Source organism: Rhinoraja longicauda, chromosome 31, assembly GCF_053455715.1.
Source record: "Rhinoraja longicauda isolate Sanriku21f chromosome 31, sRhiLon1.1, whole genome shotgun sequence".
Taxonomy (NCBI): domain Eukaryota; kingdom Metazoa; phylum Chordata; class Chondrichthyes; order Rajiformes; family Arhynchobatidae; genus Rhinoraja; species Rhinoraja longicauda.
This window is the reverse complement of record NC_135983.1, coordinates 16142675-16160007: the sequence shown is the minus strand read 5'-3', so window position 1 is coordinate 16160007 and position 17333 is coordinate 16142675. Positions and strand designations below refer to the sequence as shown.

The window sequence follows — 17333 nt, the reverse complement described above, 5'->3', positions numbered from 1 at the left end:
CTATCTATCTAACCTCTCCCTATAACTCAAGCCCACAAGCACAGGTAACATCCCGGTGAAAAGTCATGCTCCTGGTGAAGATGCAGGAAGCTCAGGGAAACTTGCTGGCATGGTATTAATAAAATTAAGAATGTCAGAAAGGGAAGTAGGGATGAAAAAACTAAAGGTGCAAAATATCTCATAATTGAAAAGCTTTTCATAGATGCTCTGTACATCTGGGACCACTGCATTGCAATGGGAAGACCCAATTCCCTGAATTGATATGTTTGATTAAATATTAGTACGTTAAATACACTCCCTAAACGTCATCACGTTGGCATTGGGTCCAGATTTTTCCTGTGCTGCAGAAATATATTTTAGGATGGTTTTCTATGTTAAAAGCACAGGGTCTGTTAAGTTCCTGATACTGATAGTATGGCCCCTCCACCAAAGACTCACGGTCTCAACATTGCGAGACCTGTTAAGCTCTTCTCCCTGTGATCGCGTGGATTTTCTCCGGGTGCTCCGGTTTCCTCCCACACTCCAAAGGCACGTAGGTTTGTAGGTTAATTGGCTTCTGTAAATTGTCCCTAGTGTGTGGAATAGTGCTAACGTACAGGCTGATTGCCGGTCGGCACGGACTCGGTGGCCAAAGGGCCTGTTTCCACACTGCGTCTCTAAAGTACAAAGCAGGTTTTCAAAAAGCAAAGGCCATTACCTTGAACGCGGAGACTGAAACGTCTCTCTGTAGATCCCGTTGGGTTTTCCGCGATGCAAAGATAGTCACCTGTGTCAGATAACTGCACCGAGTGAATCTGCAGAAGAAGAATCAAACATAGCGGGTCGGTCAATCGGAAGACAACTCGGCATAGCTCATGGAATGGAGGACCAGGAAACCTCTGACTGGGTCTGACTCCAGCAGGTACATTCTTTGTGAGAACATACAAAACAGGAGCACTCTCTACATCCTTTCTCATGCGCTCTGCCATTCAGTAAGGCCTCTGCAAATCTGTACCAAATCCTGTACCACAGTGGCAGAGCTGGTAGAGCTGCCTGCTCACGGGACCAGAGACCCCAATAAATGGTTGCACCAAGATGCAGGACAGAACGCCACAGGCGATCCTTCCACCCTGTGGCTATCAAACTGTACAAGTCCTCCCCTTCTATCGTGGGGTAGACTGAGACTGACTCCCCTCCCCCCCCTACCCCCCTCCCCCCCCCCCCCCCACCCCACAATCTTTGCACATCCCCAATCCTTTCCACTCGTCACTGTAATTTCATGTTTCACATATTTTGTGTTTTTATTATTGTTGGCAGATCAATTTCCCTGCTGGGATGAATAAAGTTCTATTGTATCATGTCATATCGTACATGTCCTGCTGACATTAGACGACCCAAAATATGTTGCTTCATCCTAGTTCCTCCAGTTTGGGAAAACTGTCCCTCAACGTCCATCTTGTCAATCCTTCCCAGGAGACACAAGGAACTGCAGATGCTGGAATCTTGAGCCTCCCTAACACACAAAGTGCTGGAGGAACTCAGCGGGCCAGGCAGCATCTGTGGACGGAATGGACAGGCCACGTTTCTGGTGGGGACCCTTCTTCAGACGTGGTTTTCCGGATGTAATTATATCTTCAATTAAATTATCATACAATGCAAAAATTATTCGTCTGATCTGCAGAGGTCTCACCTGGAGAATTTTGCCACCATCGAGACGTTGATGCCTCCGATCTGTAGTGATGGGTTGCCCGTCTCTCAGCCAGGTAATGGAAGGTTCCGGGCTCCCTATTGCCGCACAACGCAGTTGGATTGTTTCGTTGACAGTCAGCGCAATCTCCTCTCCAAACCCGTCACCTTCTGCAGGAATGGTGGGGGGGACTAGACAGGGTGAGAGGAGACGGTTACTGATTTACAAAAGACAGGCCACAAATAATAATGTTTCATTCTTGTAACTAGGAATGGTTGGGATTCATGAGGAAAAGACAAGAGGAATGAAACAATTATATTTGGTCTGAAATTTAGTGAAACTCAATTAATCGGCACCCGGGAGACTGGTTATGCCAGATGGTGGATAATCTGGACTACTGGACATTATTCCCGTTCATACACCAACACATTATTAATTCATGTCTTTCTAGGTGTTACACAGTCGCGTAATAAATTCTCCAATGAACCTGGCAGTTTATGAGATGGCACAGAGGTGCAGATTGTAGAGCTGCTGCCTCTCAGTGCCAGAGACCCAGGTAAATTCCTGATCCCGGGTGCTGTCTGTGTGGAGTTTGCACGTTCTCCATGTGACTGTGTGGGTTTTCTCTGTGTGCTCTGGGTTCCCCCCACACCACAAAGACGTGCGGGTTTGTCGGTAAATTGGCCTCTGTGAAATTGCCTCCTTGCGTGTCAGGAGTGGATGAGAAAGTGGAATAATAGAGAGCAAGAGTGAACAAGTGATTGATGGACAGCGTGGGCCCGCTGCCAATGCTGTATTTTCAATTCAATTCAAGCTGGGAAACAGGGCCTCGAGCTTAAAGGAAGCCGGGGAATGGGGTTACCTTGAACATAGGAACGGAGTGCGGGGAGTTTAAAGGAAGACCAGGAAGCCAGATGCCGAACCATCATGATATGCAAACACTGGGCTAGCAGATGACTGTAGTTATACTGCACTGATCAATTTGTACAACATGATTTTCACTGGCAGGTCCATTGTGGGACTCCAGTATTTCAGCCATAAACAAACTGCAGCAACTCTGATGGGGCCCAGAGCTGGAACATCTGAACAGCTCAGGTTTTACTGTCAGGTGCTAGGGTACTACAGGACATGATGTGCACACAAGCACTGCCTGCCCAGAGGATTATCATCAATTGAACGCAACCTGCCTGCTGGTTTTATTCAAGAGGCTGCATTGTCTTTAGGAGGCTGGTGCTTCAGCTAATTGCCCCCAACGCCAGCCAGTCTTCTGGGAGTAAATAAGCATTTGGTCAGGATTCCCAGCTCCAGTGAAAGCCATATGTATGACTGATCAAGAACAAATTCTCAGCTGAGCACATTTTACTGTGCAGTGTTCCCTCAAATTTGCTTTGGTCAGCTGCAATCGCAAGTTGCCAAACTGGAGTTGTGGTGGCACATCAAAGGAGGGGTATGAATCTGCAAAAATAGCTACAACATGCAACGTGGCTCCGTATGTACATTTCCAGTCAAATGATCGATTGAACTTCTACGGGTCTACGACAAGGAGCACACTGACTGGTTGCATCACAGCCAGGTTCAGTAACTTGAATGAAGGAAAATACAGGGGATTGTGGATATCGCCCGGTCCATCACAGGAACTGAATTCCCCACCATCGAAGGGATCAATCTCAAAAGGGCAGCTCCTGTCGTCAAAGAGCCACCCCACCCTGGCCAAGCTCTCATCCCGCTGCTACCATCATGAAGACAGTACAGCAGTCTGAGAATTGTGACGTCCAGGTTTAAGATCAGCTTCTCAGCATCTGTCAGGCTTTCGAACTACCCTGCACAACAATAACGCAACATAGTGGCGCAGCGGTAGAGTTGCTGCCTTACAGCACCAGAGACCCGGGCGGGCTCCATCCTGACCAAGGGTGCTGTCTGTACAGAGTTTGCACGTTCTCTCTGTGACCGCGTGGGTTTTCTCCTGGATCTCTGGTTTCCTCCCACACTCAAAAGACGCACAGGCTTGCAGGTTAAATGGTTTCGGTAGGCTTGCAAATTGTCCCTAGTGTGCAGGATAGTGCTAGTGTACGGGGTCGGCGCGGAATCGGTGGGCCGAAGGGCCTGTTTCCACGCTGTATCTCGAAAGTCTACATAACCCTGACCATACCTCAGCACTAAACCACAATGGACTTTTTATAGGTTGTAATACATACTTCAGTTTGTGGTCTGGTTACCCAGTATAAGTGATGATTTCTTGTATTATTAATAATAATAATAATAATATATTTATTTTATATAGCGCCTTAACACATGCACAAAGCGCTTTACAAATACAATTAACATAGAAACAAACAGACAAACAGACAAACTATCCTGACGGAAAAGCGGCGAATACTCAACGCCAGCGTCCTCTCACGTCAGGGTCCGGCAGTAGACATTAAAGAACACAAGACACACAGATACAATTTTTTACACAAAACAGCCATCACAGTGATTGCTCTAGGCATACCCTCACTGTGATGGAAGGCAAAGTCTTATCTCCTCCTCGTTCTTCTCCCGTGGCGCCACGAGGCGATCGAGGCTCACAACCCCTTGAAGCCCCCACCGGGCGATGGAAAGTCCCAGGGTCGAGCCGAGCAGGCCGAAGAAAGTCCTGAGCCCCCACCGGGCGATGGAAAATGCCGCGGCCGAGCCACGCAGGGCGATGAGAGTCCTGAGCCCCCACCGGGCGATGTAAAGTGCCGCGGCCAGGCCACGCAGGGTGATGAAGGGCCTGCGGGCGGGTTGATCGTGCCTCGTGCTTCGGGGCGGTCGAAGCTGCTACGGCTGGAGCTCCCAAAAGCCGGTCGCCAGCCAGGGACCTGCGAACTCCCGATGTTGCGGTCTGCAGGGCCCACGGCCGAAGCCTCCGAGATGGTAAGTCCAGGCCCTGCGACCGGAGTCTTCGAGGTCGATCCCAGCTGGAGGCCGCCGACTCCACGATGTTAGGCCGTTGCGCGAACGGAGATACGACACGGTAAAGGTCGCATTGATTATTGTATAAATATTTATGTTTTTGCTTTAATGTTATTGTGTTAAGCTGCAGCAAGTAAGGATTTAAATGTTCCGTTCCCAGTGCATGACAATGAATTCCTCTCAGCTCTTGATTTCTGAAATTCAGTTCCAATGACTTCAGTGGAGCTGGACAACAATGTCACCAATGTTCCCGTTGGTGGCAGTGTTACACTTCCCACTGCTCCAAAGCCATTTCCCAACTCCAGGGTCTGCAGGTTTAAACAACCTTGTACATAATTTGTGTTTGAGAATATTTTCAACGCCTTTCAGTTGAAACATGCTAAGTTCAGTGGCAGACCTCCTGGTCGTGAGTAGATTCAGCATAAATATACTTATGAAATGTTCCCAACTCTCGATGACCCCTGACGATATTCAGAGATGAATCATCAGCAGCAAAGCCCTCAAAACCTCACACCGAATATCTGCAGTAATCTTTCCTGTCGGCACCTACGTCTTCAAATTAATGAGATGAATAACTATCTAGGCTCCAGCATGAGCCAGTGATTTACTTTAACATTCACCGCACTGCATCTTTTGGGTAAGGAACGTGCTGAAGAAAGGTCAGGATAAAGTCAGGAGAAAGGTCATTGTCTGTCCATTCCCTCCACAGATGCTGCCGAACCCACTGAGTTCCTCCTGTACTTCATGCTTTGCACATCTTTTAGCGAGATTCTTTTGAGCTCCTAAGGTTCTGTGTTCTTGTTTGTTTACTGGCATCTTAAATGAATAAATAAATACATTTACAATTCCATAAATTCTCGATAATGGTGCACGAAGAATTCACCCCCTACGGTGCAATGATTCATGGCCCTGCTTTGAAATGAACCTTAACACAAGACCCATTCTGGTTCCAGTTGCTTGTTTATCCTGGGTCTGGCCCATATCCCTTCCTCGCTGAGAGGGGAGCCCCACGGTCTTTCTATCGGACAAGTTGTCCACACTGCCACAGCGGCCAGGAAATTCCTCACATGTGCTTGGAATTTCCCTGCGTTTCTCTGGCAAAGTAATGGAATCGATCAGAAACCTGATGATTTTCCCAGCCCTTGAGATTGGCTTCATGGCCATAATCAAGACCAGTCTTGCTTTGTGGTGGTTAAAAAAAAAAAAAAATTAAATCTAGATTTTCATACGTTTTGAAACGTTAATTATTATATGCTCTTCTATTTCAAATGAACAGATTTTATTGCAAAAAGATTATCAAAGTTTGAAAAATAAAATGCATGAATTAAATTATGTGGTGAACAGCTGAAGCAGACTGCAGGTGGTCATAGAAGCAGCTGGGATGTGATTACTTGATGTTCAGCAGTCAACAGCATCGTGTGAACTGTGCATCGAAGTGAGGGGTCAACGTCATTATTTTGTCATAGATACCAATCCTTTCATTGAGGAATTTGTCAGAGTCAATACATCTTTCAATCTTTCAATAAAAATACCAGTTATTCCATTAAAACACAAGTGCTGGAGGAGCTCAGCAGGTCAGCCAACCTCTGTGGGGAGAATCTTCTCCATGGATGGTCACCTTGTCGTGGTGGAGAAGCTCGTGTGGTCCTGAGATCCTGAGAGCGATGCCGTCTGGAGCTAAGCTCCTGGTAGGGTCACCCGTGGCGGAAAGGTCGAGGGGGAGGTCCCTGACAAAGAGCGATCCAACCAAGACCTCAGCGGTGGAACAGGCGGAGGATGATGGCTGACCTTAGTGGGGCGTCTACACCGGCTGGGAAGGCGGATGAAGGCTGCGGCAGAAAAGGGTCCCCGGTGGTCTTGGACTCCATGCCACTGGATCCTGACCCAGATCTGTCAAGGACCGTGTGGTGGCTGTCCGTGCACCGGTCTCCCCACGTTAAACAAAGTCACGCACAGGCGTCCTTTACAAGAGGACAGTCATACTCGCTTCGAGTGACCGCCGATGATGGTGGGGGGAATGGACAGGCAATGGTTTGGGTCGAAACCCTCCTTATTGCAGTGGAGAGAAAGCTGAAAACAAGAGGTGGGGGTGGGTGGGGCGTCAGGCCATGACAGATGGATACAGGTGAGGGGTGAAAGGCAGATGTAGATGTAGAGAGTAGTACATTCGGCAGAACGCACCATGGGAACTACACTCGTCCCCCTGCAGGACCTATACATCAGGAGGTGCAGATCCAGAGCAAGTAAGATTATGAGGGACCCCTGCCACCCCAGTAACGGACTGTTCCCCTTTTCCGGGGTTATATCCGCGCCCGGGTGGTGTTGGAGAGGGACTATGCGCTGTCCACGGGCACCCTGGAGGATTTCCGGGACCGCTGGGCACCACGGGGGATTGGATGTATCCTGGATGGGGATTGTAATATAATTGGATACATAAAAACATAGAAACGTAGAAAATAGGTGCAAGAGTAGGCCATTCGGCCCTTCGAGCCTGCACCGCCATTCAATATGATCATGGCTGATCATCCAACTCAGTATCCCATACCTGCCTTCTCTCCATACCCCCTGATCCCTTTAGCCACAAGGGCCACATCTAACTCCCTCTTAAATATAGCCAATGAACTGGCATCAACTACCTTCTGTGGCCGAGAATTCCACAGATTCACCACTCTCTGTGTGAAAGAAAACTTTCTCATCTCGGTCCAAAAAGACTTCCCCCTTATCCTTAAACTGTGACCCCTTGTTCTGGACTTCCCCAACATCGGGAACAGTCTTCCTGCATTCTGGCCTGTCCAACCCCTTAAGAATTTTGTAAGTTTCTCTAAGATCCCCCCTCAATCTTCTAAATACTAGCAACTGCAGAGGCTGGAATCCAACACACAGAGTGCTGCAGCAGCTTCCGAAGAAGGGATGGATAGGTGACGTTTCAGAATGGGACCATTCTTCAGTTTGATTCTCTGCAACTTGAAATGTCGCCCATTCCCTCCAAAAATCAGGCCTGACCACTGAGTTCCTCCTGCACTTTGTGTTTAGATCTTACAGCTCTTTGAGTCTAAACTATGCCTTTGAGGCTGCACATTAACCTGTCAATTAATTAAATATAAATGAATAGATGCTGGGAGCTGAGGAAAAAGGCTAAATAAATTACTATCGCTGAAATGAAGGAGGAATTAAATATAGCAAGAACACAAAACAACATATAAGATGAGATGAGGACGAGGAATAAGAAGGAATGATGAAATTAGTTTAGGAATTTTAATGAAAGATATGTTGACTTTCTATCAAGGAGACAAATGATGAAATGTTCAACTATCGTGATATTGTAGTTATTTATTTTTATCGCAAGCAAGCTGAAATTTCGCAAAATGTCTGCCTCTTTTGAACTTCTGTACTTCATAAGATCGCCAGTCTGCAGTACTTGACTGCAGCAAGATATTCGCTCACTGACTCATTTACTGCTTCACTGAATCTAATAAGTCTGAGTGATGTTCCATGGCTGAGTATCTGGAAACCCCAGCCAGGCAGCAGTGCGCATTGCATCAGGCACAGCCTCTGCCGATGAAGGGAACAAGCTGAGGGCACAGCAAACCAGAAACTAAAGGGACCTCTGTTGAGCACACAGGCTGCAGTGTTGCATAAACAGAGAGGACACAAAGGTCTTAGGAGAATGTTATCAAAAAAAGGTGCAGAAAAGCAGAGGAACAACATTTAATTATCAAAGAGCTTAAAGGTAGAGTGGTGAAAAAAGTACAAAGAATCGAGAGTGGTTAAATGTTATTTGTACTGATAACACAACAACAAAATTCTTTCGTGCTGCCGCTTCACAGGCTGGTAAGTGCAATAACACACGGATAAACATGTAATAATCAATAGTACAGCAAATTAATAATAGTAATACTAAGTAATCATGATAATGTAAAAGGGAAGTCTGCAAGTGCAATCAAAGATATGGTCCGTAGAATATCAGAGACGCTGAGGTTAGTGTTGTGCAGTGTTTAAGAGCCTGGGAAGAAGCCGTCCTTCAACCTGGTGGTCAAGATTTTTTCAGGCTCCTGCACCTTATACCCGATGGTGGTAGCGAGATGGTGCAGTTGTGGCCAGAAATAAATGGGAGATTGAGGGTGGGAAAGTCGAACCGAGAAGAAACTTATCCAAAGAGCAGCATGGATGTGAAAGTGGCTCTTTCAAGTGGCTGAAGCAAAAGGTATTGATGGTGGGCATATGGACCGAGCTGCCAGATGGAGAAATCGCAGCACCTCATATTTCGCCTGGGCAGCTTGCAGACCAGTGGTATGAACATCGACTTCTCCAACTTTAGATAGTTCCTCTGTTCCTCTCTCCCCCCCCCCCCCCCTTCCCAGATCTCCCTCTATCTTCCTGTCTCCACCTATATCCTTCCTTTGTCCCACCCCCCCCCCCCGATATCAGTCTGAAGAAGGGTCTCGACCCGAAACGTCGCCATTCCTTCTCTCCCGAGATGCTGCCTGACCTGCTGTGTTACTCCAGCGTTTTGTGAATAAATACCTTCGAGCTGCCAGATGAAGTCGTTGTTTTGAGTACAATAACAACACTTAAAAGACATTTGTACAAGTACATAGCTAGGAAGGGGGGGGCAAATGGGTCTGGCTTGGATGGGGCACATTGGTCAGCATGGATAGGTTGGGCTGAAGGACCTGTTTCTGTACTGTATGAATGTATGGCTCTATATAAGGAGAGGCTGGAAAAGCATAGGAGAGCAAAGGGAACAGAGGAGTTATGGTGACTGATTTAGAAGGGGAAACAAAGAGACATAGATGGGCTGAATGGCCTATTTCCATTCCACATATCCTAGGTGGAATGTGCTCCATCCATTTGTCAGCCTGAGCACAACCCTTCCTCCACAAAGGAGGGAGAGTGAAGGGTAACCAGGCAGGAGCATGGCATGGAGCTGTCTACATTATTGCACACTGTTTCGGGATAGCAGCCAACATAATCACGGACCTTTTGCATCCCAGTCATACCCTTTCTCCCCCTCTCCCATTGTAGAGAAAATACAAAAGTTTGAAAGCACGTACCACCAGACTCAAGAATAGATTCTTCCCCGCTGATATCAGACGACTCAACATTCCTCCCATGAACTAGGGTGTAATCCCGATCTTCCAACCTACCTCATTGCAGAAATTGCACTTTTTTTCCTGCAAATGTAATGCTCAAAATGTTGCAACACAGTATTCTATACTCTGGCATTTTTCTCTTTACACTATTTGCTGCACTTGTGCATGGCCTGATTGTACTCATGTGTAGTTTGATTTGATTTAGCGGGATAGCACAAACACAAGCTTCCCACTGTATCTCAGTATGTGATAATAATAAACCAATACCATTACTAATTGTCAACTGGTCAAAGGTGTACAATGAAAGAGCACACTCAGCCATATACCACAGCACCAGCATGCACTCAATCCTACCATGGATTCTGCAGAGACTAGTGGACTCTTCGCATTTGGACACTCACCCAGGACAACCAGCTCATAGTGGAGCTTGTCCTCTCCAACTTCATTGACAGCTTGGCACGTGTATCTCCCAGCATCCTCCACACGCATCCGGGGAATCTGCAGGATGTGGCTTCCTGTCAAGAGGTCAAAGTTCACATCTTAGCTAACTGTTTGAAACATTCTTTTCAAAGGACATGTTCCTGATGGCAAAAACACAACTGGTAGAGCTGCTGCCTCACAGCGCCAGAGACCCGGGATCAAATCCTGACTTCGGGTGCTGTCTGTGTGGAGTTTGCACGTTCTCACTGTCACCGTGTGGGTTTCCTCCAGGAGCTCTGGTTTCCTCACATCCCAAAGATGTGCTGGTTATTTGGCCTCTATATATTGCCTCTCACATGTGGGCAGTGGAGCAGAAAGTGGGGTGAGGTAGAATTAGTGCGAACAGGTGATCGATGGCCGGCATGGATTTGGTTGGCAGAAGGACCTATTTTCATGCTGTATGTCTAATCTAAACTAAACTAACATTTAGAGGGATATGGCCCAAAGACAGGGAAAGGCTAGGCAGGGACTACCTTAAATGGGGCATCTTGGTCGGCGTGGAGGAGGTGGGCCGAACAGTCAATTTCTGTACCGTTCTATATTCTGTTCTGGTGCTTGGTAGCCACATGCTCCGACTAGGAGCCTAAGAGCAGGTTTCTGATGATATAATGTAGACACAAAGAACTGCTGATGCTGGATTACAACAAAAAAACACAAAGTGGTGGAGCGACTCAGCAGGTCAGGCAGCATCTCTAAACAATGTGGATAGGTGATTGAAGAAAGGTCCTAACCTACAATGTCACCAGGGATGCTGCCTGATCCGCTGAGTTTCTCCAGCACTTTGTGGGGGGGTTTTGCCTGTCATGATAACTTGGCCTCTCAGTATTTGAAAAGACCAGAATGCTGTAAGATAGGGGACCAATGATTGAATGACAGTGGATGCAAAGCTGTTTTGATTGACTGAAAGATATAGCATGGAAACAGGCCCTTCAGCCCATTGAGTCCACGCTGACCATTGATCGTTCGTTCGCACTAGTTCAATGTTATCCCACTTTCGCATCCACTTTCTGGAGAAATTTACAGAGGCCAATTAACCTACAAATCCACATGTCTTTGGAGTGTGGGAGCAAACCAAGACACCTGGAGAAAACCTACAGGAAGAATGTACAAATTCCACAGAGACAGCACCCCCGGTCAGGATCGAACCAGAGTCTCTGGCGCTGTGAGGCAGCAACTCTCCTACTGCGCCACCCCAGAGGGAGGCAGGGTGGCGGGGGGTTGACTGGCAGATGGGTGGAGTAAGTGACAAAGGATAGAGGTGAAAAGAAGTCTCAAGGGTGTCAGAGAAGGGAAGAAGTGAAGTGAAATGTAAAGCCAGAGGGAGGAATATAGGTGGAAGGAGCCAGAGAAAGAGGAGAGAATGAAAGGGAAGTATGGAACTTGTGATGGGCATCGAATTATGTTGCAGATCATAGATTCTCAAAATGGCCTTCACCATCTTCCTAAATTTGTTTTGAAAGTTGAGACCAGTAGTTGGGGGCATGTTTCTGTCCAGTAGTGTAATTGTGGAAGTGATCTTCAATGCCAAATGGCTCGTGGCTCTCCTGAGGTCTTTCAATCTGTAACGTGCTGGTGTTGTGTCAAAGTGAACAGCTCAGGAGAGAGGAAACACACAAGACTGCGCGGATGCTTCTTCTTTGGACTTGGTCAGCTCAGTGTAGAGGGCTGGAGAGGCAATGGGCTGCTGCGGGGGGCAAGTTACCGTACCTGGAAGAATCAGGATGTCATCCGTGGCCGAGAGAGCCTCGCCATCCTTGAACCAGGAGAGCTTGGGTGGCGGAATGGCATTAGTCTCGCAGTAAAGCGACACCGGGTTGTTCACGATCACCTGCCGCTGTTCCACGATGTCCTCGACTTCATCCTCCTGAAGTATCACCTCCCAGGCAGCGTTCACCCCATGAACCTTCTGGAAGATGGGAGGCACTGCAGTGTGTGGAGGAAGATCAAAGGTCACAACTTCAGCAATCTCTGACGCACTGCAATACAATCCCGCTCATTTAAAAGTATTAAGACAGAACTAGAACCTGACAATACGTCGTGGTACTGTTCATCATAACTAGCGCTGTGTCTCAGCATTAGTGGGGGCTGCACAGTGGTAGAGTTGCTGCCTCACAGCGCCAGAGACTCACGCTCGATCCTGACTATGGGTGCTGTAAGAAAATAACTGCAGATGCTGGTACAAATCGAAGGTATTTATTTCACAAAATGCTGGAGTAACTCAGCGGGTCAGGCAGCATCTCAGGAGAGAAGGAATGGGTAACGTTTCGGGTCGAGACCCTTCTTCAGACTGATGTCAGTGGGGAAGAAGGGTCTCGGCCCGAAACGTCACCCATCCCTTCTGTCCTGAGATGCTGCCTGACCTGCTGAGTTACTCCAGCATTTTGTGAAATACTGACTATGAGTGCTGTCTGTACAGAGTTTGCACCTTCTCCCTGTGACTGCACGGGTTTTCTCCGGATCCTCCGTTTCCCTCCCACATTCCAAAGAAGTGCAGGTTTGTATGTTTGGTAAACCTGTAAATTGTCCCTGGTGTGTGGGAGATCCTTAGTGTACGGGGTGATGGCTAGGCGGCGCGGACAGGGTGGGCCGAAGGGCCTGTTTCCGTGGTGTATCTCTAAGGTCTCATGGTCCGAGGCAAGTTCCCAGTTCCTGTGTAACCCGACTTGTAACCCAGTACCAGGCACGTTGTCCTACATGGCAGCCCAGACACTGCGCTGGATGTGACGGGCAAACTGCAACGGTACACGGAGACTGAAACCGAGAGCAGAGGAAGTTGCAGAGAGGTCAGGGCTGACCTTGAATGTTGACGTGGAAGTCCCTCTCAGCCTCCCCTGCAATGTTTGTGGCCACACACGTGTAACGCCCTGTGTCTGACACCTTGGTCTGTTTGATCTGGAGAATGCGTCCATCGTCGAGAATCTGGAGATGTTCAGTCCCTGCCAACAACTGGAGTAAGAGTAACATTATAAGAGTTCAATAAAGACACAAAGCGCTGGAGCCACTCAGCGGGAGTGGCAGCATCTCTGGTGAACATGGATAGGTAACGTTTCGGGTCAAGACCCTTCCTCAGAGTTAATCTCTGAGTTAATACGAATTAATCTCTGCCCATGGCATCTTGCTTCCATGGAGTGCACATAAGTTCATTGATTGAGCATCTAGAACATAGAGCGTGAATTACATATAATAAATTTAATTAGAGGTTGTTTCAAACTTCTTTTTTAAGGGCAGATGAATGAACCACAACTACTCAGTGGAAACACAACTGCTTTGGAAACACCAGCTTCAAATGTTTGCAGCTGAGACAGAACGCAGAACAGTACAGCACAGGCCCATGTTAAATTAATCTCCTCTGCCTGCACGTGATCCATATCTCTCCATTCCTCACATATCTATGTGCCTATCTAGATCCCTGCGGAACTCTACCGCAAAAAGCCCCAGTGGACGGCAGTAGAAGATGAACCCATTTCCCCTTGATCTTCCCCTTGACAATGGAGAATAGAGGGGAGCAGGGATGGTTGTCTTGTCCATAATCGTTCAATTGTTGATGCTTTCATCCGGACATTCCTGGAACTATTTTCTGGAAGTGTTCAATAACCAGTGAACCGCGTGGAACTATGCGCACTGCGAAACAATTGCTGTTCACCAGGTTTCATCATAAACATTTTATTTCATACGTTCAATTTTCAGAACTTTCTCAAGTTCTTTGGATTTGGGGATTGTGAGAACTCTGTTGCAAATTTTAGTCAAAAACGGGGAATCTATCATTTGCAAACCGTTGTCTCCAGGTGAGTGTTTGTGAACGTGAAAGATCAGCGATGGAGCCCGCTGGTGCTATTACCTGGCCGTCCTTGTACCAGCGGAGAACAGGAGCTGGCACTGCCCACGATTCACACGTCAGGGTCAGAGAGGTGTTCACCTTGGTCTTGACTTGAGTCACGCGGAAATTTCCCGCTGCCCTGTCATCCTTCCCGATCTGCGGAGGAACTGAGACAAGAGAGATTTCAAGAAAATCGACTGCCTTGTTGAACATAACGAGTGTGTCAGAAGGAACTGCAGATGCTGGTTTAAACCAAAGACAGACACAAAAAGCTGGAGTAAGGAATGAGTGACGATGGGTCTCAACCCAAAACGTCACCCATTCCTTCTCTCCAGAGATGCTGCCTGTCCCGCTGAGTTACTCCAGCTTTTTGTGTCTATCTTGAACATAACACGTATTGCACCAAGCCAAGATTTGCCATCTGACTGGTACAGCTCCTAGCTCATCCAGTTCCCTTTCCAAGAAATGTTCAAATGAGTTTGCAAACGCTTTGGGATTCTCCGGGAACTAAGGATTAACATTTAGAGTTTTGCTGTGATGACACTTCAGAGAAAACAATTCTGTTTTCATGTTATAAAAATTTGAGGGAAATTGCTTTTTGCTGAGAGAGAGAGAGAGAGAGAGAGAGAGAGAGAGAGAGAGAGAGAGAGAGAGAGAGAGAGAGAGAGAGAGAGAGAGAGAGAGAGAGAGAGAGAGAGAGAGAGAATACATTGAAACATTTGGCAGTTATAAATCTAATCAATGTTTGAATGGCTTGGGACGATGGAGAGCCAGGATTCGTGGTATGTCAAGCTGTCAGTTGGAGGAAGGGAATCGTCAGGAATCGTTAGATGCAGGAGGGTGGAAAATGCCCGATTAGAGCTGCAACGTCGAAGTCAGATGGACTTCCACCAGAAGATAGCAACAAAATCACCAAAATCCCAAGCCACTCATTCAAGCTGCTTATCCCTTTTATCTCTTCTTGGTTCTGATAGAAGATATGGGAGCCTGGAAAGCCTGATGTCGACTTAAAAACAGCTTCTTCCCCATTACGACCAGACTCCTGAACCAATTACCTCTTTCTCTCCCTCTTCGCAGAGGTGCTGCCTTGCCCGTTTAACGCTGGCCCTTTCAGTCATTCTGTTATTGCACTACAGAAAATGGCGCCCAAGCCAGGTGACCCAGAGGTGACCCAAGCATGCTGGTCCCAGAGATGTATCTGCAATCTCTTTTAAACCTCTACTCCAACAGCAGCATTTCTTACTCTGTACACTGTGGACTGCTCGATTGTAATCTTGTATTGTCTTTCAGCTGACTGGATTGCACGCAAAAAAAAAAGTTTTTCACTGTATCTCAGTGCACGTGACAATAAACTGAACTAAACGAAACTACTTTCTTTTGGTACTGCAATGGATTGCAAAATAATCTTGACATCATTTTGCTGCTTGGCACTCATTGTATTTATTGCATCTATCGTTAGCATGTATACTGTTTAGTCTGAGCTTCATGCGAACAAGGAATTTTGTTGCATTCTAGTGTATACGACAATAAACTAATCTGAATCATATCAGCAGTGACAAGGATCCAGTAACATTTGTACGTTCTCCCCGTGACTGCATGGGTTTTCTCCGAGATCTTCGGTTTCCTCCCACACTCCAAGGACGTACCGGTTTGTAGGTTAATTGGCTCGGTATAAGTGTAAATTGTCCCTAGTGTGTGTGGGATAGTGTTAATGTGTGGGGGATGGCTGATCGGTGCGGCCTCGGTGGGCCGAAGGGCCTGTTTCTGCGCTGTATCTCTAAACTAAACTAAATTAATGACATCCTTCCTAATACCTGGGGGGCCAGACTGCATACTGTACTACACAGATGAGGAAAACTTGAGAGTCTGGAGATGGCAGAGGTGGCATCTATACTGGGACACTTGTATTTCAAATCAAAAAAATATTCCACGACTGGACATTGGTCTGACTTCCCATTACAGATTGAAGATAAGAAACGAAACCAGGGAAAGCCCGTCCATTTCTTATCAAAAACACAAAGTGCTGCAGTAACTCAGCAGGATAGACCCCGAGTCTGAAGAAGGGTCCCAACCCAAAACACTGCCTGTCATTATTCTCCACAGATGCTGCCTGACCCACTGAATTACACCAGCTGGGTCCATACTCAAAGCACAGCCTATCAATGTTCTCCACAGATGCTGCCTGACCCACTGAATTACACCAGCAGGGTCCATACTCAAAGCACAGCCTATCAATGTTCTCCACAGATGCTGCCTGACCCACTGAATTACACCAGCTGGGTCCATACTCAAAGCACAGCCTATCAATGTTCTCCACAGATGCTGCCTGACCCACTGAATTACACCAGCAGGGTCCATACTCAAAGCACAGCCTATCAATGTTCTCCACAGATGCTGCCTGACCCACTGAATTACACCAGCAGGGTCCATATTCAAAGCACAGCCTATCAATGTTCTCCACAGATGCTGCCTGACCAGCTGAGTTACTCCAGCACTCTCGTGTTTTTCTGCCCAGGATTTCAGCATCTGCAATTCCTTGTGTCTCAATTTCTTAGCATTTGTCTTCATGTTCACCCTTAACATGACGTTCACCATGTTTCTCCACTCCTGCTCCCACACCATCAGTCCTTTCCCAAACACTAATGGGCACAGATTCCCTTTGGATGATCAAAGTGTTTGACTCTCATTTTGTGTTCAGCTTCACTCTAATATATTTCATTAGATGAAGCGGTTGCAGAGTTGCTGCCTTACAGCGCCAGAGACCCGGGTTCCATCCTGACTGCGGCTCGTCTGTACGGAGTTTGTACGTGCTCCCTGTGAGTTTACTCCGGGTGCTCCGGTTTCCTCCCACATTCCAAAGACGTACAGGTTTGTAGGTTAATTGGCCTCTCTAAATTGTCCCTTGTGTGTGGGATAATGCTAGTGGCACGGTGCGATCGCTGGTCGGCACAGACTCGATGGGCTGAAGGGCCTGTTTCCATGCTGTATCTCTAAAGTGTAAAAACCTCCACCTCCTCTCATCCAACACCCTTAACATGAACAGACAAAAGTGTTCAAAGGAAAATAAAACAGATGCAGAATTAAATTTAACAACTTTCTTGTGACATCTACTCCAATCAACCTTTTGAAGGCACAGCACGACCCACATATCAGAGAGTGAGAGAACGAGGACTTACTGAAGACTTTCAGCTCGTAATCCTTCACTGCCTCGCCCGCTTGATTGGTCACCACACAGCTGTAATGGCCGGCATTCTCCTCCTGAACACTCAGAATCTGCAGCCCCCGACCTCCTGCAAACACAAGGCCATAACATGGAAATGTTAACCCTGCTCTTTTCACC

General features: G+C 47.2%; 1 protein-coding gene across 1 annotated transcript in view; it reads right to left on the bottom strand.

Annotated features, from left to right (window-relative positions):
• Nucleotides 1-17333, bottom strand: part of LOC144608493 (hemicentin-1-like) — a 259005-nt gene that overhangs the window by 82375 nt on the left and 159297 nt on the right. The window contains 7 exon segments of the mRNA XM_078426331.1: nucleotides 698-794; nucleotides 1670-1857; nucleotides 10098-10211; nucleotides 11884-12099; nucleotides 12972-13122; nucleotides 14015-14160; nucleotides 17170-17283. Of these exon segments, the coding sequence (XP_078282457.1) occupies nucleotides 698-794; nucleotides 1670-1857; nucleotides 10098-10211; nucleotides 11884-12099; nucleotides 12972-13122; nucleotides 14015-14160; nucleotides 17170-17283 (1026 nt within the window).